This window comes from Protomyctophum parallelum, assembly GCF_964188405.1.
Source record: "Protomyctophum parallelum genome assembly, chromosome: 7".
NCBI lineage: Eukaryota > Metazoa > Chordata > Actinopteri > Myctophiformes > Myctophidae > Protomyctophum > Protomyctophum parallelum.
In genome coordinates, this window is record NC_139705.1 from 24,069,062 (window position 1) to 24,093,061 (window position 24,000).

General features: G+C 45.3%; 1 protein-coding gene across 6 annotated transcripts in view; it reads right to left on the minus strand.

Moving 5' to 3' along the window:
* prdm16 (PR domain containing 16) overlaps positions 1 to 24,000 on the minus strand; it is a 262,651-nt gene that overhangs the window by 117,342 nt on the left and 121,309 nt on the right. For all 6 annotated transcript variants that reach the window (XM_083769954.1, XM_083769949.1, XM_083769950.1 and 3 more), the window contains exon 3: positions 5,942 to 5,992. In XM_083769954.1, the coding sequence (XP_083626080.1) occupies positions 5,942 to 5,992 (51 nt within the window). The remainder of the gene's footprint in view (positions 1 to 5,941; positions 5,993 to 24,000) is intronic.

The window sequence follows — 24,000 nt, forward strand, 5'->3', positions numbered from 1 at the left end:
TATCGGTATCAGCCCTTATTTGTCATATTGGTATCGGCAAATATGCCAGTCTAACCACCGATCCCACACAGGGGTAAGGGCTTGACACTATGGCAGGTAAATAAAATGTTGGGGCATGTGGAGTTTTCTCTGGAGTTGCCCAAACAAGCACACATTTGCTATAAACACGTGCACAACACCAGATATATAGCTATATAGCTATTCACAACACTGGTATCGGTATCGGCTAACACAGAAATTGTGGTATCGGGATCGTATCGGAAAACAAAAACAGTGTATCGGGACATCCCTAAATGGAACCAACGTGGTATATTATCTCTGTCGGGTATAATGGTGCTCACTAAAAATAGCAAAAGTAGCAGATCTTCATTCAAGCTCAAACCATGTTGCTTCACAGCACGTTTTGAGCTTCTGGACCTTTTGATACTGTTTCAGTGTTTTGTGTGACGCTATAGTATGATCAAGTAGGTTTTTAATTTACAAAAACAACCCACACACACACACACAAAAAAAGGCCCGACAGCAACGATATTATAAGTTCCTAGTATTTACCGTTATCACAATGAAAACTCATCTTTCCAGGCGTTAAAGAAAATGACACTGGCGTGATTTTTTTACATCAAATCTTTTCTTGTATTCAAGTTTATCTCTAAAATCTTAGTATCATCTGTAGAATCTGAAGTGTTTTGCCAATTATTTTGGGGGCCCACTTGCAATTATTATCCTCATGGCCCACCAGTAGGACCCCAGCCCACAGGTTGAAAACCACTGTCAATAATCAATTATATTGATTAGTTCAAATAACCGCTGCACCCATACACACACGCACACGCACACACACACACACACACACACACACACACACACACACACACTCACTCACTCACTCACTCACTCCTCGGTGGGACGTGTGTGTGCATATAGTGGTCTATATAGAGCAGTAGTTTCACTGGCAAGGCGTTGAGGGGAGTTTATAAAACCGTCCAGGTTTTTCCACATTGTACGAACATGTGGCCAGCAGCGAAGCAGCCCAAAACCACCTGCGGTCGACTCTTAAAATAAGCTCATTGACTAACGCAGCATTATAAATGGGCTGAGCAGCCGTGCACACAAGCACTGCGTTTCAGGCCCCTGTCTGCTTTGGAGAGCCTACAGTGAAGACCCCTGACCCGCAGATGCAAATGAGGGGAACTACATATACAATTAGAAGACTATACGTGTCCAAAACACGCTCTTTACCTGACATTGGTCATCCACTATTTCAAGAATAGAGAGGCTGCACTGTGCTAAGCCCTTTAACATGTATACCATACATCACTGGTTCTCAAAGTGGGGTCCATGGGGACCCCCAGTGTTCCCTGCGGTGGTTCCAGGTGGTCCCCAGCCAAACGAGGAACAGTTTAAACACAGAAACGAGGTTTTATTTTTCTTATGGGGCTTTCAATAATAGCTGCTATAACCTTTTAAAAACAAATGTTCTGGTTAGAAACAGCTACTGTACCTCGACAGGGATACGCAGCATTAGGCACAGGTATAAATATTTAAAAAGAATAAAGACAATCAAAATTACAAACATATTTTGACGTGGCGTCATAATTAAACGTGCCAAATCAATTAAATGTTGATTTGGCACACTGACTACCAAGAAAATAAAAACATGGCACTTCATGTTCAAAAAGGTTGCCGACCCCTATAGCTGCTCTACAACATGTAAACGACCCCTATAGCTGCTCTACAACATGTAAACGACCCCTATAGCTGCTCTACAACATGTAAACGACCCCTATAGCTGCTCTACAACATGTAAACGACCCCTATAGCTGCTCTACAACATGTAAACGACCCCTATAGCTGCTCTACAACATGTAAACGACCCCTATAGCTGCTCTACAACATGTAAACGACCCCTATAGCTGCTCTACAACATGTAAACGACCCCCTATAGCTGCTCTACAACATGTAAACGACCCCTATAGCTGCTCTACAACATGTAAACGACCCCTATAGCTGCTCTACAACATGTAAACGACCCCTATAGCTGCTCTACAACATGTAAACAACCCCTATAGCTGCTCTACAACATGTAAACGACCCCTATAGCTGCTCTACAACATGTAAACGACCCCTATAGCTGCTCTACAACATGTAAACGACCCCTATAGCTGCTCTACAACATGTAAACGACCCCTATAGCTGCTCTACAACATGTAAACGACCCCTATAGCTGCTCTACAACATGTAAACGACCCCTATAGCTGCTCTACAACATGTAAACGACCCCTATAGCTGCTCTACAACATGTAAACGACCCCTATAGCTGCTCTACAACATGTAAACGACCCCTATAGCTGCTCTACAACATGTAAACGACCCCTATAGCTACTCTACAACATGTAAACGACCCCCTATAGCTGCTCTACAACATGTAAACGACCCCCTATAGCTGCTCTACAACATGTAAACGACCCCTATAGCTACTCTACAACATGTAAACGACCCCTATAGCTGCTCTACAACATGTAAACGACCCCTATAGCTGCTCTACAACATGTAAACGACCCCTATAGCTACTCTACAACATGTAAACGACCCCCTATAGCTGCTCTACAACATGTAAACGACCCCCTATAGCTGCTCTACAACATGTAAACGACCCCCTATAGCTGCTCTACAACATGTAAACGACCCCCTATAGCTGCTCTACAACATGTAAACGACCCCTATAGCTGCTCTACAACATGTAAACGACCCCTATAGCTGCTCTACAACATGTAAACGACCCCCTATAGCTGCTCTACAACCAGGGGGGCAGTCAGCCAGATATTTCGTGAAGCCTCATTTGAAATCGGTAGTTCATATAATGGCCTGTTGTGGCGCTGGACTGGACCCAAAAAGCCCCATAGCTCCATAGAGGCCCATGTATTTTGGCCCAACTTCACCTAGACTGTATTACCTTAATAAACATGGTCATGAATACTTTCTGCTTCCAGTCACTAGTTTAAAGTCTCATTTCTAATGTCATAATATTCTTTTTGGAAAATTATGGTCCCATTTATTTAAAAAATGACCATAAAGTTGCGCATGTTCTGAGGGGCGTGGCTACCGTTACAGTCTATGATCGGGATTCCCCTCCCACTCGAGTCAAAATAAAAACCAACGGAGAAGAAGGGGGGAAGTCCCGCCTCGTTGTCTGGGCCAGCCAATGGCCAGCTGGGCTAAAACGGATCTAGAAAGATGGCGACTTACAGTGCATTAGAATGCAAGGGATTTCAGGCTTCATTTTACGTTCATGTTAGACCCAGGGAACGCTTTGTCCATATTTTTTACAGTCTATGTCTACAACATGTAAACCTTCATAGTAAATCCTTCATTGCGGTGGTGATTGTCCTTCCAAAAGCGATGTGAGAGTGAAAAAATATCCAGTCCATTTGTCCAACTCACGAAACAAAGCCAGTGACAGCACATGAAAGAGGAGGGCACCATACTGAAGCCAACTGACTCCCTAACCAGATAAATCCAGCACATCATTCACTATATTCTCCCATTCTCATCCAATGATTTAGGCCATGAATAGCATGACATTGACCCCACAGCAAACCCAGCCCTAAATACAGCTTCAGTAGGAAGCTGGGGTCGAGCGTCCGCGTCACCGCCTCCACTGAGTCTATTGTTCTTTCATGGACCATTAGATGGACATGAACTCTCTGCCCGTCTTGTCTTGACCCGGTGACTCTGGCCGTAAAAACAAACTGCCCAGCCCCTACAATAAATTTATCACCTCATAAAGTGGTCAGTCAGTGGTCAATGGGACGTATCGGTCTGTGTGTGTGTGTGTGTGTGTGTGTGTGTGTGTGTGTGTGTGTGTGTGTGTGTGTGTGTGTGTGTGTGTGTGTGTGTGTGTGTGTGTGTGTGTGTGTGTGTGTGTGTGTGTGTGTGTGTGTGTGAAGAGGGATATTTCCCCATTGATTTCATTCCATTGTATGAAAGGGTTGTTTTGTTTGTTTTTTTCATTGTAGGATGAATATCGGAAATATTCAATCTGCAAGCTCCTACATTGCATCGCATCATGACTGCTATTCACGAATAAAGTAAATAAATAAAATTACAATTCTGGGAAAAATGTGGAACATTATTTCCTCATAATGAAAGACCCAAAATAGCAAGGCCAGGGTAAATTAAACCCCTGTAGTCTTAGGAGGAGAACTGGAGTTTAGTTATAACGGTACTTGGAAAAAGAAAATCAGTCTACACCAAATCTATTCGCCAAAAATGCTCACAATGCATACGAGCACAATGCATTGGGAGCTTGTAGAATATGGATGAATATGGACGCTGGGGTTAACGTGCAGATGAAAGAGATGTCTGAAGCTGTCAGTTGCTCTCTGCGGCTGCAACTATTGACGATTTTTACTTTTTTTGTTAAATCAAATAATCAAGAAAGAGAAAAGAAAATATATATATTTTTATAATAGATTGATTTGTGTGCTGCTAATACATCGATCTACAAGCTCATTAAAAGCATTATCTCTTTAAATAATCGATTAATCTTCGATTATTTACTTTGACAGTTCGATTAATTGTTGCGCCCTTAATTCTCTCAGGAGAGAATAACCCATGACACATAATAAAGAGCGTACATTCTTCTTTTAACCAAAGGAACAACACTGTGTAGGCTACATGCAGCATGTCAGTCATTCAGAACAAGTGCTTATGGAACTGCATGACTGTGGTTGTATTGCTTTCACGTGTGACGTTTACATCTCCTCGTCAGTCTTACATTAGTACAGGGATTTCTTTTAAACAATCACATGTTTTCCAAGTGAGTCACCCTATGTATATATGCAGCAAGCACGGTCAGGACCTGGACCAATTAGTGACGTCTCTATAGAGCGTTGCAGTCCCCTTTCATGACGTGAGACCCAGAAGTGAATTCCCCGTTCATTTTCTCCATAGGCTTTTCAAAAAGTATTTATTTAAAGACGTTTACGCCGCGGACAAAGCCAACTCGAGTTGTGACAAATCATGACAACAAACACAACATTTTGAGCCGAACAAATAATTACAAAGAAGAAAAACAACAAAAAAGTGCCGTTTCCTTCTTCATTGTAATTATTTGTTCGGCCCGAAAAATTGTGTTTGTTCACTTTGTTGTCATGATTTGTCACAACTTGAGTTGGCTTTGTACGAGGCTTAAAAAGTCTTTAAATAAATACTTTTTGAAATGTCTATGAGGAAAATGAACGGGGAATCATTTCCTGGGCCCTGGTAGGCGTACTGCGACGCTCTATAAGGGCCAGCTCAAGTCAAACCAAGACCAATCAGTCCTGGCCCAAAATATCACCTGATTTCAATTGACATAAATTCTGCCCACTAAGACGGACGTCCCTGGATGAATCAGAGAGAGTCCGATCGAGGCCAGATCAACATAAGTCATATCATAACTAGTCAGATCTGGCCCAGATTAAGCTATATTATTTCAACTGGTGAAGACGTCCTGGAAATGACATAAAGATCCTCCTCATATGGTCTGTGATCTGGCCTAGTCCTGTATGTCACCAAAGAACGTCATTTGACTTGCTGGGACTAGATTCAGCCTTTCTGAACCGGCCTTTAGAATGGAACAATCTAATGGAATATGATATACTGTAGGTGGAGAAAGGATAGAATGCCAAAAAAAGGGAAAAAAACACCTCCAAAACAAAGCACATTGCCAAGAGTTCTACACTACAATACTACTTTATGATGTATGACTTTGCATTGTGTGGAACAGTCAGTGTGTTCCACGCACATGCACACACGCACACACACAAACACACACACACAAAGTGTGTTTCTTCCACCCACACAAGGGACAGTATATACTGTAGAAAACCCTGCATTACAATTACAAATGATACACACATGGTAAGGTATTCAATACACGTAAAAAGCACTGTCTTACCTTTTTGATGCAGCTTTCGGGGGAGCCTGCTTCGTGGTCGTTCATCATGTGCTAAAAAAGAAACAACAATTATGCTTTAAAACCTATTCTGTCAGTACAGTGTATAAACGACCCACAAGACACAACAAGACATTAGCAACAGTTACATTAATTCAATAGATTTTTTTCTTCTCAACCTTAAGAGAGATAATCTGACTGCTGTAACTTATGAAAAATGTCTAAATGCTGTAACTGGTTTCATGACACGTTCGGGCAGAATGTGTTCATAGTTCATCACGTCCTCCTGAGCCCCCAGTATGACCCGGGAGAGAAGTAATGGGCTGAGAGGTCACACACACACACACACACACACACACACACACACACACACACACACACACACACACACACAAAACTACCCTGATGAATGAATGCTCCACAGATTTGACGTTGATTCTCTGCTTCAGTGTTGCAGGAAATTTCACAGAGAGAGTGTGTATGTATGTGCGTGCCTCCATGTGCGCACACACGATCGTGTGTGTGCGTGTGTGTGTGTGTGTGTGTGTGTGTGTGTGTGTGTGTGTGTGTGTAATTAAGCCTTCAAGCAATATTTACTGGGGGCAGATGGGTGGTAGAATGCTCCCAGTGTCTGCCTACAGAGGAAATGAAGGATGTGGGAAGTGGGGTAACGATGGTGAGATGGAGCCCTTCTGCTGATCTGAGGTGTACTGTACTACTACCGTATACTACTCTCACTCTGTCTGTCTCTTTACTGTACTATACTACTCTCACTCTGTCTGTCTCTTTACTGTACTATACTACTCTCACTCTGTCTGTCTCTTTACTGTACTATACTACTCTCACTCTGTCTGTCTCTTTACTGTACTATACTACTCTCACTCTGTCTGTCTCTTTCACTTTGTCTCCCTAATGTCGCTCTGTATGTCTCCCTGTCTCTTTCACTGTGTCTCTGTCTGACTGTCCATTTGTGTCTGTCTGTCCCAATGTCTCAATGTCTCAATGTCTGTCTCTCTGCCTCATTACTGTGTCTGTTTCCACTTCTCTTTGCCTCTCTTTCTCAGTCTATCCATCTTTTGGGATGTGTGTATGAGTGTGCGTGTGTGCGTGTGTGTGTGTGTGTGCGTGTGTGCGTGTGTGTGTGTGTGTGTGTGTGTGTGTGTGTGTCTCTCTCTCTCTCTCTAAAGCCCATTGATAGCACCTGGGGGGATCAAAGAGAGGATGCAGACTGTTTTTAGGTGGGGTGAGGGTGGTGGGCGTGATACTTTACTGACTTTAGGAGAGATTATCAGGCCTATAAATTGTGCACACGTGCACGCACGCACACACACACACACACACACACACACACACAGGCGCACAGACACACGCATGTGTGCACGTAATAGGGACTTCCTAAGTGCGTCCGTACATGTGGACAGCCATATAAAAGGAGCCGCTTGTACGGCGGGATCCAGAGAACAGCCACACAGTCTCCACACACATCAGATGCCTGCAGGAGATAAATGTCTCTAAATGCAGCGTCTATGTGGACCGCCCCTCCTCTCTCTAATCACCCTGCGCAGGCTTTAGGAAATACAAACTTTAATATGTCAGCTCTAATATAGTGGCGGCGGCACAACGCCTCAACGTTAACAACACACACGACTGTTACGGAACCGGTGGGAGATATGGGGCGTGTGAGGGATATGAAAGGGTCAATGTGTGTGTGTGTGTGTGTGTGTGTGTGTGTGTGTGTGTGTGTGTGTGTGTGTGTGCACCATGGGTTCACCGCGACATCTCATTTCTTAAAAAGATGCAAAGCACATATAAAACCTCCTCCTTGAAAACAACAAAGAGCGGTACCAATGACATCTAGGAGGTGTTGAAATGTGAACAGAACTATATGGTTACTGTATAATAGTTTTTGTTAATTTCTAACTTTCCACAATGCTCTTACTTATACCTGTCTCACAGTCTCACAACCTCTCTCTCTCTCTCTCTCTCTCTCTCTCTCTGCCGTAAGTGTGCCAAACAGCCCTCATGTAGAGCAATGTACTGTACTGCGTTGTGAATCCCTACATTAAGCTGTCAAAGGCTCTCTCTCTCTCTCTCTCTCTCTCTCGCCAAATGGGAGCAATTACATCACACACACTTAGAAGCTCCCAAGCCAACATACACACACACATATCATTCGTTACTCAAACCATGGCAGAAGCATCCCTGCTCATCAAATCACAGTCACGCTGCTGCTCATGATGGCACTCTGCGAACCACTCACGCAGATCGGCTGCAGTTTTCTTTGGTTTTGGAAATTCCCAAAACAGAGATGCCAGATTGAAAGTGGTTAAACAAGCAGTCAGAAACCTGGACAGATCAGGTATACAGCATGGTGATAACAGACCTATAGTATACCACAGTCAGAAACCTGGACAGATCAGGTATACAGCATGGTGATAACAGACCTATAGTATACCACAGTCAGAAACCTGGACAGATCAGGTATACAGCATGGTGATAACAGACCTATAGTATATCACAGTCAGATCAGGTATACAGCATGGTGATAACAGACCTATAGTATACCACAGTCAGAAACCTGGACAGATCAGGTATACAGCATGGTGATGACAGATCTATAGTATACCACAGTCAGAAACCTGGACAGATCAGGTATACAGCATGGTGATAACAGACCTATAGTATACCACAGTCAGAAACCTGGACAGATCAGGTATACAGCATGGTGATAACAGACCTATAGTATACCACAGTCAGAAACCTGGACAGATCAGGTATACAGCATGGTGATGACAGACCTATAGTATACCACAGTCAGAAAGAAACCTGGACAGATCAGGTATACAGCATGGTGATAACAGATCTATAGTATACCACAGTCAGAAACCTGGACAGATCAGGTATACAGCATGGTGATAACAGACCTATAGTATACCACAGTCAGAAACCTGGACAGATCAGGTATACAGCATGGTGATAACAGATCTATAGTATACCACAGTCAGAAACCTGGACAGATCAGGTATACAGCATGGTGATAACAGACCTATAGTATACCACAGTCAGAGACCTGGACAGATCAGGTATACAGCATGGTGATAACAGACCTATAGTATACCACAGTCAGAAACCTGGACAGATCAGGTATACAGCATGGTGATAACAGACCTATAGTATACCACAGTCAGAAACCTGGACAGATCAGGTATACAGCATGGTGATGACAGACCTATAGTATACCACAGTCAGAACCTGGACAGATCAGGTATACAGCATGGTGATGACAGACCTATAGTATACCACAGTCAGAAAGAAACCTGGACAGATCAGGTATACAGCATGGTGATAACAGACCTATAGTATACCACAGTCAGAGACCTGGACAGATCAGGTATACAGCATGGTACACCTAGTCCTATCGCTGGAACCACATTTTGTTGAATTATCCAAACTCAGTCATCACAAGATTTCCAATGTTTCTATATGGATCTACATTTGCTGTATTTTCTTACAGTTGGTCTATCTCGTTACGTATTTGAGTTCTAGTGTTCACAGTCATGGGTTCCCAGCTGTGTGCGTGTTGGTGTGTGTGTGTGTGTGTGTGTGTGTGTGTGTGTGCATGCGTGCGTGCGTGGGTGCAGACTATACATTTTAATTTGAGCTATGTGGGTGGGGCAAACTAAGGTGAATATATGGAATACCAGACAGCAGTTAATATTTAACATTGTACAACATTTTGGATGCAATGTGGAAGTGAATCAATGAGCCACTACTGCTTATTGCAAGGTCAGTGAATAAAGCTAGCGGTCAGAAGCCCTCTCCTGTGTACACATGTGTATGTCGGTGAGACACAGACTCATCAGGCTGTGTCATGTCCAACAAACTGTCATATTATTTTCCAATTGGCCGAAATATTTGGCCAAACACACGTGATGCATGCACCCATCTTAACATGGCAGCTTAACACGGCAGCCGAAACATTAACAAGTGGGCCTTGAGAAGAAAAGGTTCATAGGTTTATAACATACTCAATCTCAAATGAAATGCCAGTTATCGCCAAACTCATTACAATGTTCACACGTGAGAACAAAGTACATGGCAGACACAGACACATTTCTTTCTGTGTCTGCCATGTTGCGTATTTGGGGGTTCGTGACAAAACAAACCAATTAGGCCTAGATTATGCCTCGTTTCAAATGCTCTCCAAAACAACTCGCATGCAGCGAGTGAAAATACATGCTTTTGAAGGCGGACATAATTGGGAGAGACAATTCCGCCATCTCCCAATTTTAAATAAAGACCTGTCCTCCCCTTGTCTCTTACTAAAACTTACGGCCGTGTTGCTGACTGTTGGCTTTGTGTTCTGACAGAGCACCGACGACGGAAAGAGGGGGCGAGAGAGGGAGAGAAGCGAACAGGGAGAGGGACTCCTTTCCCCCCCTCCTTCGTGTAATGTGCAGAGAGGCCAGCTGCAACAGTTTACAAAACCAACAACTTGGCCGGGTCGTCTAAAACGCTACCAGGCGTTCAACGACTCCGCGGGTCTAGTTCTGGGGCTTTCCTATCCTCGTCTCCCGGCTGCCACATGCCAAGCGTAAATATGTGTGTGTATCAAATTGTGTGAGAGTAACCTAAAACTATAGGAGACATGCGAGCAGACATGAGTGGTTTAACTGATGCCTTAATGTCTTTCAGCTTGGAGTGGGCAGTCGGCGTGTGTGGTGGGGGTACGGGTGGGGGTTGGTTGGGGGGGTGGTTGTGGGTGTGTGTTCCACCCTTTTGGGTCCAGCACCGCCTATATCTGGTTTAGTCATGAGCACGTCATTCTAGGCGTCATGATAACGAATCCCCCCCCCGGACCCCCTATATCAATGGTCCTTAAAAACATTACATTTTTTGTAATAATTGAATATGCATTAGTCCACTGACCCACATAACTCTGAGAAAGTGTACAAATGGAACCAAAATGGTCCCATAAGTGTCCATTCGGTTGCTTTTTTTTACATGGCAATAATAACCTGCACTCCGAACTTATAAGTACTAATTAATGAAGGCATGGGGCAGCATATACACGCACGTGTTGGTTATAATGTTCTTATTCTGAGTATTGTGAGAACTGAAAGGATCCATTTTGGTTCCTGACTATTAATAATTTAGCTGGGGATCCCCTCGAACCGTCTCAAGGACCCAATAGTATCTTTCAGGTCATTGTGAATCCAGGGGGGTTGGAATCCTCCTGACCTTGACCCCTCTGTGATATAGTCTCCATGGGGACATTCTTGCTTCACGATTGTCTTCCTTTTATCCCATTACAAGCTGTGAGCCAAGTGGCTTTTCTTTGACTCTCTGCTTAAGACATACAGTAATATGTGGTCAACAGGGTCTACTGTGGAGAAATACAGGGGCAGGCCCTTGCGGTAATCTTGATGAGTGACACACGTACGTGCACGCACGCACACACACACACACACGCGCGCGCGCACACGCACAAAATGTCTCTCCCTTGCAGGAGGAACCCGCCAAGCAAATAAATAAGCTATTAATTAGGGAAGGAAAATGTGATTGGCCGCTGACTGGCGGCGCTATGATTTATTGCACGTGTCACCGTGGTCTCAAAGTGACTTTTGGTCTGTGTTGCATGGTGGGACAGCTCCAGACACAGACACAGGGCCTGTGCTGTGTCGCACTAGGGATAGATTTTCCCTTTTTACACAGAGGGAAGTAAAACTGTTCATTTGTTCTGTATCTGCCTCCTGAATGCTGACATGTCAATACGTCTTATAGGGGAAAAAAGAGGAAAAAAGCTTGGTTAATTAGGCTGTGTGTGTGTGTGTGTGTGTGTGTGTGTGTGTGTGTGTGTGTGTGTGTATCTGGGCACAGAAACCCTTCTTTCTGGCCCATATGACCTCAAACATAAACAAACCCAGCCGTGGCTTGATGAAAGTGCAGCCACCTGCAGAATCCTTCCAAGAGGAGCAGTCCAGGCTCTCATTAGGGTTCTATATACTGTATGCACACGTGTGTGTGTGTGTGTGTGTGTGTGTGTGTGTGTGTGTGTTTTCACACAAGGTGGCGAGGCGAGGGGGAACCCTGACATTATTATTGGTGTTTCTTCGTAGCGCAGCTTTTGTTATTGGACAGAGTCAGGGGGTTTTTCAGCAGCACTTTAGCGCCATTCGTATTGACACGCCACGGTGACCCCAGGCAGACAAAAGAAAACACGGCACGGGGCGGGAGAAAAGTGGACCGGAGTGTTGTTTCTATATATACACACAGGGCCGGCCCTGTCATGGAGCTAAAACACATGACGGAGCAGAATCCAGGACCCCGTTTATTTCCAGAAGTCATTTAGAGCCCCAAAAGGTTTCACAAAAAGTTTCACAAATCCCCCCCCCCACCCCAAGGCCATGGAAGTGTGGTGTTCTGCGTATAGGCCCATAAAACGGAAAACGCGGAGCATGGTACATTTACAGCTTAGGACCAGCCCTGATACAACGAGCGGTGCTTTAATCTTCCGTTCCCACAGCATATACCCACCAATGAGTAGTTAGTGAGTAGCCATGGCAACTGGAAGTGAGGTCTTCTCAAGGCTTTAAGCTCATCATCATCATCATCACACTCGGACGCGAGGAGAGGCATCGCAAAAAGGAAAAAAATAAAAATAAAAAATTGGGGGCCCCACTTGGAGGCTGGCGAAGTATAGGAAAATGTTAGTGTCCCATTGCCAAAAACAATTCTCCTCAAGTCCGGATAATATGAGGCAATACAGCAACACGGCCCAATGGATGGCTGCGGATGTCCCTAAGCCGCAAGTTTCCAAAAAGAACCAGCAGCAAACAAACCTCAGGGCTTTTTGAACCGCGGCCCTGACTGACAAGCCATTGGCTAGCGAGAGCCACACTAAGAAAACCACAAATTGAAAGTTTTGCTAGGCAGTTATTGGGAACCTTTTTCTTGCAGCTCCTTGGCACGCTGACAGGATTTCATTGTGGTGGCAAAATGTCCCCGAAACCCGGGGGAGGGGGTAGGGGGGGCATATTGATCTTCTTGACGTATAGATGAGAGAGGAAGCGGTCTTTCACTGCAGGCCCGTGTTGAATAATAAACTGCAGAGAAAGTGTGTGTGTGTTTGTGTCAGAGACAGCGAGTGAGCGTGCACATGCGAGAGAGAGAGAGAGAGAGGGGGGGGGGGGATGTAGTCGGGGGGAAAAGAAGTTAAGAGAAAGTGGAGGTTCTGGTTTTCATTGTTGGAGCCTCTAGAATAGGAGCTAACCGTCGTGTCAAACATGATCTGAACAAATATATCTGACTCCTCGGTCTTAAGATACTACAATCTGATCGGAATGCTTCACCATCAATGACACCACATTACCACAGTGGCACACACCCCCCCCCCCCCCCCCCCCCATGCCACGCCAACAAGAGAAAAAAAAGGAAAGAAAGAGAGAGGGAGAGAGAGAGAGAGAGAGAGAAGGGAAGATATCAAGTCTGCAGTGTTTTCCTTGAGGAAAACACTGCACTCAAGGGAGACCTCAGGCTATCATTTGGACGGCCTGATAACAAAAGCTTTTACACTCTCCTTGCCAGGGCCTGTTGGGGCAATGTTTGAGTAAGGATATGGCTCAATCTGCCTCATAGGACTCAGACAGCGCCTGGTCGTGGGTTCCAATTCTCTCTCTCTCTCTCTCTCTCTCTCTCTCTCTCTCTCTGGTTTGTCCTTTAAAAGGGTGCAAACAGGGCTATTTCAAGACTTCCCAGAGATAGGGGCCTGAGACAGCTAACCCAAAACAAGACAGAAGAGAGCCTTGCCTGCTTGAAAAACATGCTTCAACAATGAGGTATATCACTGGACTGAAGGGGTAGGTGGGTGGGTGGGGGGTGGCAGGGGATGACGGACGGACGCAAGAAATGAGGAAGCCGGGTAGAAATCCTTGCCACAAAATAGCAGGAAGCTGGGCGTCGATATTTATGATGACTTTAATAAGCGGAAGACATGAAGTCCCTCTGCCAAGGCAAACATCAAGGAGAGTGCTGATAGCAAACTCTCTCTTTCGCTCTGTCTCGGCCTCCCTCTTTTTGCTCTGCCTCGATAGGGAAGGTCATTAGGAACATAATTGCTCCTTGGCTGGGGCATTGTTCAGGTTCTTATCGCCCGTTGGACCACTTCGCTGTCCAGGCCCGAATGTGAGAAAATCATACACGGTATGCCGAGGGAGGGAGAAAACGCAATGTCTGACGCAGAATAGAGAGAGAGAGAGAGAGAGAGAGACTGAAAGAGACTGAAAATGAGAGTGGGTGAGATCAGATTAGCTTTGACACTTATCACACAGCGCTAAAGCTAACAGTGTTACCCAACCTCATATCCAGATGGGACAGTGCAGGGTGTGGCCTGTGTGGCAGAGCTGAGAACTCTTGGAGAGATAGAGCTTTAGCGCACAAAGGTTAGATTTGAAAAGCAAACACCAACGGCTATTGTGCCACTCTGGAAAGTCACGGCCACTTGTCAAATACAAAACCTCCTGATGTTTACCGAACATGCCGTGACCCTGCGTGTCCCGCGAGAGTCTTTGCGTGATTTATGGGGAGAAAATGCCACGGTGAAATATCATGGGAGGGTATTTACAATGACCCCAGACTCGTCTCATCATCTCAATAGCCCCACACGTATGATTAATTCGAAGTCGTGCATGGGCATGTGCGAGACGTGCATGCGCCACACGTTGCACATATCACTCGGCTGGCACGGCCGCAGAAGTGCATCAATATTTGTGTTTGTTCCTCGTGCTAATGGCGCGTTTGAAGTTCTCTTCTCTTGAGGAGAGTGATGTCACGGTGCGGGGCAGGGTACGCATTTAATAAGCAAACACGCCTTGACAGATAGGAGTGGAAGAAACACACAGAGAGAGAGAGAGAGAGAGAGAGAGAGAGAGAGAAAATAAGATATCCTTCAAATGTATTAAAAGGGTCATATTTTCATGGACTGCTATATGTAACACCATCCATCATCCGACACTCCCCGCGGCCCCCACATCCTTTTAAAGGCTGTCGACTCTTGAACTTGATATCGACAGAACCATAGAGATAAATTATCTGCTTGGCCTCCACTTTATTGATAAGTCATTTGGGCAGATGATCAGTATAATAATCATAAGTGAATAAGGGCCACGCCGATAGATCTCCCCATGCCAGCAGATGCATGTGACAGTCGCCGGGGGGGGGGGGGGGGGTTGCGACCGATAAATAACCCTTACCTTGCGGCCTAAGAGGATTGCCTACACAGCACCCGAGACGTTGGCACTACACTCGCCTTTCACACCAATGATATATCGTTACCGCCCCTCTTCATTTTGATAAGGGTTGGGGGGGTGGGGTTATCAATACTCCGAGACGGGGAGGCGAGGGCGTGAGAGAAAAAATATCATTGGTTCATTTCTAATGATCACCTATTCTTGCCTTGACACATTATTGCTTCTCAAGAGAGCAATGGGGATATGGGGGTATAAGATTTAGGGGTTTGACTCGGGGGCGTATAGATATAGATCCAATCAAAGGTCACGCCGTGTGGATACTTTTCATTCCCGCCGTATACCTCGACTATAGCCACACGCCGCTCTCTCTCACACTGAGACATTCATGCCAGGCAGACCGTGCATATATGGATGTTTATACGCTCACGCGCTATACACGTACGTATAAGTATATCCGATATTGGCTCCCCCCCTCCCCTCCCCCTCCCGGTTCCAACAGTCAGTCATATGTTTCATATCTCCATTTCTTCCCCCCTTTTGCAAAAAGCCTGAATGTGTATTTAGGAACGTACACCACCAGACCACACTGTCTATATAGCGCCGATATGAGCCCTTAATTCAAACCAGGAATCCCTCTTAGTGGACGGAGCGGGACGCGGGGGGGGGGGGGGGGGGGGGGGATCTCTCGTCACCTCGGGGGGCTTTTCTGGACGCCGGCCACCGAGATATTGTCACGTGACGACGGATAACCCCGGCCAGTAAATTGCGTATCGTTTATCAGCGCCCGGCCAAATATTTACTCTGTTTGCATATTTCCACATAAACAGAGGGATTCTAGGGGATTCCTCGTCCTCGCTCCTCTTCCTTCATGTACAGTGTACACTATTCGCTGTACAAAGGACTGACATGTCTGCGATACAACAACAAAGAAATGAGAGAGATCAGACAGACGGGGGGGGTGCATGAATGGATGGAGGGAAAGGTATGGAAGATTGAATGGAAGGAAGAAAGGGAAATGGGGAATGAATGAAGAGACATGCAAACTGACATTTTGAATGCAGGAGAAGAGAGACTGTGTTGATGTGTTTATCTGTGCTCGTGGTGTGTTAGTCGGCCAGGCGCCCGAACCGTTAAAATCTAGTCTGTGGCTACGCCACATATTGGCATCCCGCGCGCTGCGCGCGGGCACACACACACACACACACACACACACACACACACACACACACACACACACACACACACACACACACACACACACACACACACACACACACACTTATATACTTCCAGTGAGCTTGGGCGCGGGCCCAAACAGTGAAAGGTCTCCAGTGACTTGGAGGCTAAGTGCCATGTATATGCAGGTCGGGTCCGGGGGACAAGCAGGGGCTTTCTTCAGGGTTTTTTTACGATGGGGTCAGGCCCTAAACATGACGATGACGAGGACGATGAGGATGGCTGAGTAGGGGGCAACGCCACGCAGAGTGACTGCCTGATGAGATTTCCCCTGCAGATAAATAAACAGTCCCTGGCTGTGGATTTCCTGCCCCGACTAACAGGCAAGACTGTGCCACGAGTGACCCATGTTTGTATGATACTATACGTGTGTGTGTGTGTGTGTGTGTGTGTGTGTGTGTGTGTGTGACTGCCTTCTGAGAGTTACGTACGTCTCTGCTACCCAAAACATTCTCAGCTGGACAGAGGCACACTTGAACATGGATGCACGACTACATACTGTAGTCCTGAGTTTTTTAAATGTATTTTATCAATTATACACATGCAGCATTTTCGTCGCATTCCTAAGACAATGATTTGATGACCAGGTCATCGGTCAGTATAGCAACTATGTATACATATCTTAGTTACGTCACCATCAATAGCCAATTAGGGACATGCATACCATGCATACCATACATACATACATACAGTACATACATACCACTTTTGGTTCAGCCGACCACAATACAAATAATCTCCATGATTCACGGGTTGCTGTTGAGCTTCACAAAGTTCACACTGACTACAGTACTAGTACATCAGTACAGTATAACAATTACAGTATATAGTTCCACCGCTCACTTCACACAGGTGTGATTTTTGGTGGTGAACTGCTCCTTTAACTCTGAGAACCCCGTATAGTTCAATACAGACAGACAGACAGACAAATTCAGACAGCCAACAACAAGTAAAACGCTCCCAAAAATATTTTGTCTCTGTGACACATCAGGGGCCACAATATGCATTCAAAGATGTTCCTAGAAGCTTTGTCATTGGTCGGAAAAAAAACCTGGTCGCAATGACTAACCAATCAGGAAGTAGACAGGCAAATCGACCAATGACAAAGCTTATAGGAAAATCTTTGAATACAGATTGCGGCCCCTAGATGTGAAAATGTAACATAAATAACATTAAACATAAAAGTTTTGACATAATATTGCTTATAGCTGCTTTAACACTGGACTTTGCAGTTGATGCAGTACAGTAAAGGGCATACAGACTAGAGCACAGACAGTACTGTTTTCTTTTGCGTATAACACTACAGTAGGTACTCCAACCATTCCCATTCCAAGACTATTCCAACATTTTCTTTTTTTTGCACCCGACGACGAGGCCAAACATCAAACACACACAAGTCTGTCCTCCTCTACACTCTCTGTATCCACTTAGAGTTCCTGTGCCCGCCTGGGCTCTCTCAATGGTCTTTTTGTGCTGAACTGGCCCCTGTGTTTACAGGGAAGATGGGGAGCTTAGATGTTCTGGAGGAGCTGGGTCATCAGCGGGACAGAGGTGAATGGTGTGGCGTGTGCCGAGCTAGGGAAACGAGCAAACAGCTCCTGATGTTCATATGTCTGTGTGTGTGTGTGTGTGTGTGTGTATGTGTGTGTGTGTGTGTGTGTGAGGGTGTGTGTGTGTGTGTGTGTGTGTGTGTGTGTCTGTCTGTTGGGTCTTTTTTGTATTGATTTTGCAGACGCAAGAGGTTCTCACTCTAGCATTTTATGACCAGCCGGATATTTAAAAGCCTTCTTTTATTTTTTTCCTTTTTTTTAAGATATATTTTTTTGGCTTTTTCTGCCTTTATTGATATAGGTGAAAGTATGGTATGCATGGAAATGGGGAGAGAGATGGGGGGGGAAGACACACGGCAAAGGCCGTCGGGATTGGGAGTCGAACCCGCGGTGCTCCGTCCAGCTGGCTCAGCAGCCTATAGGGGCCAAGACGGTTGAGCTAACCGTTTGGGCCTAAAGCCTTCTTTTCTTAACCTGTGTGTGTGTGTGTGTGTGTGTGTGTGTGTGTGTGTGTGTGTGTGTGTGTGTGTGTGTGTGTGTGTGAGTGTGTGTGTGTGTGAGTGAGTGTGTGCATGTGTGAGTGTGCCTGCACGCCCAGCACGCGCCTGCACGCCCAGCCAGCTCATCTCTATTATGTTGACAGAGTCCTGCAGCTGTCATGCCAATGACAGATACTAAAGAGGTATGACCTTGTTACCTTCTGTAGCGTGCTTGCGTGCGTGCGTGCGTGCATGCATGCGTGCGTGCGTGCGTCTAGAGGCTTTACTACTTTAAAGCACCTCACATTGGTTGGTAATCTGGTGGAGCTGCAATTCTGAACATACAACTATTGCACTTTCTACAATCTTCGACATCTATAACGAAAACGTTTAGAAAAATATTTTTTAATCAAACTTGAAAATCCTCCATTTGCGCCGATCATTTTAAGTTCAATGCAAACACAATTACCGTGTCCTGATGGTAATGGAGGCTCTGTATGCGATAAAGAAATACCTACAATAATAACGATGGCGTATACCAGTTAACTTCTAATGGCAACCAATTTATTTCATTTTGAGCGTGATCCAAAGATTACAAAACCAAAAAGCAAGCACTTGTGTACGGCAAATGGACTGTAGCTCGGTCACGCTGCTTACCCTGCTGGCTATTTGTTTACTGCAGGCCCATCTGATTATTTACATCATGGAATGGCGTAAAGACCTGAGGAGTTAAGCCAGCCGCTACTGCCAAAAAGATAATGTCTGGAGATAAACTGACAAAATGGTTTCTTCAGCCACCATGGTGGGCAAGAGAGGGACAACATGGGCCTCCGTCTTTATGCAAGAGCGGGGGGGGGGGGGGGGGGGAGCAGTAAAGAAGCAGGAGCCTGATTGCAGAAATGCACAGTGTATAATGAGCCAAGAGGCATTATGACTGACTGGGTGTATTCAGGGTCCATTCATTCGCTAACATTTACATGAACAATTAACTCCATTTCAGATAAAGGCTTCCTTCCACTGGCTTCCAGACTACAGTAACAGTAAAAATAAACAACCAAGATTTACATAAATTACAGAAGTATTCACAGACTTCACAGAATTATTTCTTTTCCACTTCATGAACGGCTTCAACTAACTTTCAAAGGACTTGAACAAAAAGCTCACTCATTACATCTAGGCTCTAATACCACCAAGAATCCAAACCCTGCGGAGCTATATTAAATTGAACTGTGGCTCCAAACACAGTTCAACTGACATGTGTCGAGGAAAGTAACTAATCACTATTTACTCAAGTACTGTACTTAAGTACAATTTTAAATGCTTTTGCATTACTGCAGTATTTCCAATATTCAATACTGACTCCACTACATTTCAGAGGCAAACGTTGCACTTTTACTACACTATTACACATTATTACAAGACATGCATTTACTACTTCACGCACGCACGCACGCACGCACGGGCCATTTGTATGTTATATATTTGAAAACCTGAAAAGGGACATTCTGCTAAATGAGTAGGCCTATATACTTTCTATTTTTGGTACTTTAAGTACATATTGATACCAATGATTTTTCTCAGGTGAATGTTGAATTCCGGACTTTTACTTATAAGAGAGTACTTCTACCTTGCAGTATTTACTTAGGTAAAACATGTGAGTACTTCTTTTTTCCACGACTGGCGACACTAAGGGCCTCTCATCCTCCGTCTTCAGTCTCCCTCTCTCCCCTCCCTCCGTCCAACGCTCCGTTTATCCCTCGCTCTGCAGAGATAGCGACATTTATCAGCAGCCAGAACTGTCTCCAAGTCCACGGGATCAACCCATCACCTCCACAATAAACGTCAAGCCGCCCATGATTTATGTAGCTAATGAAATTGATTAGACGGTGTGCAGTGTCCCAGAACATTGTAACCCTGTGATTCACTGCTGTCCCTGTTTGCACAGCCAACCAGCCCGGAACACCGGTGGCAGCAGCCGAGATGAAAACGTCTCATCGGGAGGTGGTGAAAACGTTCCACCCACGCCATGCCCAAATACAGTTACATCTTCCTTCTTTATCCCATTTAGACCCGAGAACCATTCTTCACATGCCTTCTAGTTTTCTGAAGAAAAAAAAAGTCAGTGGTTCTCAAACATTTTCATGTCAAGGACCCCAAAAAACATATTGGCCACCGACCCCCATCTGAAAATATGCAATTCCAGGGACCACCCCACAAGATTTGAGTCACTCTGAAAGAATATATTCAACAAACATTTGGGACACATTTTCACGATTTTTCAAAAATGGCAGACCCACAAGCTGCCGCGCTATGAGCTTGTGGGTCTGCTATTTTTCAATAGCTAAAGTACAACATATGCTTAAACACCAAAAGTGGTTCCCGCCCAAAATGGGTTAAGGTTTGGCCTTGAAAGGTCTCTTTGAAGAAGATATTGTGGAGCGGTACAGTCCCACTCCCGCTTGGACAAAGGCCATTGTCTGATATTTGTTGCATCAAAAGACAGAGAGCATGCTGCACGACGCTGGGCTTTGATCATTTAGGTCAGGTGAAGGGGATGATCTCACGCTTCAAAAGGATGTGTGGCGACAATGTTGTAAGTGCGAGGACAGGACGCCAGTAGCTCTCACACTTTGCTGAACATCAAATGGACGGGGGTAAAAAGGGGAAGAACAGAGAGGCAACTTTGTAGTGTAAGACACCCTGCATGGCAAGTGGAATCCAGAGTCTCAATACGCTACAGTCTCAAGTTCAATCTCCATTTATGTCTTGACCCATAAAGCCGAGAACCCTCTGACCGATACATCCGATAGCTCCCATTTGTCAGCACGGGTCCCGAAGCAACAGCTTAGGGTTATAGAGAAGCAATGGTGTGTCAGGGGCGTGCACATAGATAGAAACAGTATGGTGTGTCAGGGGCGTGCACATAGATAGAAACAGTATGGTGTGTCAGGGGCGTGCACATAGATAGAAACTGTATGGTGTGTCAGGGGCGTGCACATAGATAGAAACTGTATGGTGTGTCAGGGCGTGCACATAGAGACACGAGGTAGTTCTAGAGCACCTGCCCCTTTGCCTACTTATGATCCTTTGTGAGTATTTCTATGTATTTGATGTATTACCATGTGTTGTTTATGCTTACTGTAAATTGCTCTGGATTAAGAGCGTCTGCTAAGAGCCTAAATTATAAATTGCACATTGTTGTGAGCTTGTAGATGGGCTATATTTGCTGTTTTACAAATGTTTTTTACAAACAAAATGTCTTCTAAATACTGACAGTTTTCTGAAGAACCTAGGTTTCTATGTCAGTTGTTCTCAATCTATTTCATGTCAAGGACCCCCAGAATTATATGTAATTGGCCGCGGACCCCAATCTCAAAATATGTTGTTCCAGGGACGCCCCAGAAGCAAAGATTTGAGTTAAAAACGTTTGCTCTAAAAGATTATATATTCAAATAAAGATTTGCGCCACATTTTCACGATTAAAAAAAAAGTGCAGATCTACAAGCTCGTAGCCGCGCTACGAGCTTGTAGATCTGCCATTTGTCAACAGCTAACATAATGCTTAAAACAGCAAAACGTTTGGGACATACAAGGTTTCCCCAAGCCGACGGCGACGGTTCCACAGGTGGCATCTGAGTGCAGCCGGGCTGACCTTCGGGCTCATCACAGATGACTTTATTAGCAGGGCCATATCAGGTGACGTTCCCGTTTACAGCCCTATTAGGGGGAAGTCTACTATCTCTGCAACATGCTATTGATGTTCCCCTCGGTTTATCAGAGGGAGGGAGGGATAGTGGGATACTAAATAATATGTGTGATCTTCAGACCGGAGATTCTTCCAACGTTTCTTTATTGTTCGAGCTTATCTGTTGTTTATTACAAACGCGACTGTTGTCTCCGAGAGGTAACGTTGGAGCTATCATCTATCATCATTATAATAATCATCATCATTGTGTGCTTCTTGGAACAAACATAAGGTGTCATATATGGTTGGAGATAGGATCAATGTGCACACACACACACACGCACGCACGCGCACGCACGCACGCACGCACGCACGCACGCACACACGCACACACACACACACACACACACACACACACACACACACACACACACACACACACACACACACACACACACACACACAGTCTCTGAACCCTGGATTTATAGCTGTCTGTCTGTCTGTCTGTCTGTCTGTCTGTCTGGCCATTCCAGCAGATGATGACAGATGACTTTATGGGGGGCAGGATGGTTCACATGGTCAGCAGTCAGAGGAGCCAGGAGGAGCTGGGACTTTCCATTAGTCATCTAAGTACGGCAATCAGCTCGGAAAATGTTTGTGCAGCCGACCCCTCCTGACCCGATTGTTGTTTTTGTATCTGCGAGGCGCACGACGTAAGGCTATTCTTCGCCCACGCTTAACGTCGGTTTCAATCACACGCGCAAAAAAATATATAGACGCGAGAACTGAGGGTGAAAGAAAGAAAGAAAGAAAGGAAGAAAAACGCGTATTGTTTGAGTACAGTTTCTCTATCGTCCATATCGGAGGTCCCTGAGGTTGTAATAGATGTGTTTCGGGGAAAGGGTTTGCTGGATGAAGGAGGGTTGCTTGCGGCGGGGGCAGGTATATGGGAGAGAGGAAACTCATCCGTCCTTGGGCTATGGGAGGGAGAGAAAGAGATCGAGAGAGAGAGAGAGAGAGAGAGAGAGAGAGAGAGCACAGTGCCGGCTTTATTCTGCGCCTCGGCCCTGTCGTTAAGGAACGATGACACACTCCTCCAGCCCCACATTAATCTTTAACTGTGTGATTTCTAAAATAACACCCATGTTTTCCCCCAAGGCGCGCCCAGAGAGAAGGCCCCCGGTTCAGAGCTGCATGCACACACACACAGCTCCTATACGGCACCGAGAAAGGGTTTCTTTTCTCCTTCTCTCACAAGATGAGCGAGGGAGAAAGCGAGAGAAAGAGAAATACAGGGAGAAAGGGGGAGAGGTGAAATAAAGGGGGGGCGTTAAACAGAAGAAGGGGGGGAAAAAACTGTATATGTAGCCTCGTTCCACAGTGTTACTGTATAGCTGCGGCTGTGTCTCACTAACGCCCTGTCTGGGACAATGTTAGCAGCCCATAGAGAATGTATCACTGTCTGTACTGTAGTGGCTGGCCTCAGTATACTGTACTTCTGTTACCCAGCGTTTGTTGGTACGTTCTGCCTCAGTTTCCCCCCAGACACAGGGACATCAACGGGGGCTTCAGCTCCTGCCCTTTTACCCGTCTGCAAAACAACTGCCCTCGATCTCCAGACCACGAATGCAGCATTTACTACATGGTGAAAGAAATGCAAGTGCCACTCCTTTCCATGGCAGCGTTCTAGGAGAATTGCTTTTTTTCCCCGAAGTCTCCTGAACTTGAACACAGTATTTTACGTTGAACAAATGTATTAAGAAATCCATGTCGTACACCGCATCTCCACTAGCTAAAGAGTGCTGATCTACAAGCTCTCAACGCGTCGCAGCGTGACGTGTTGTGCGCTTGTAGATCTGCTATT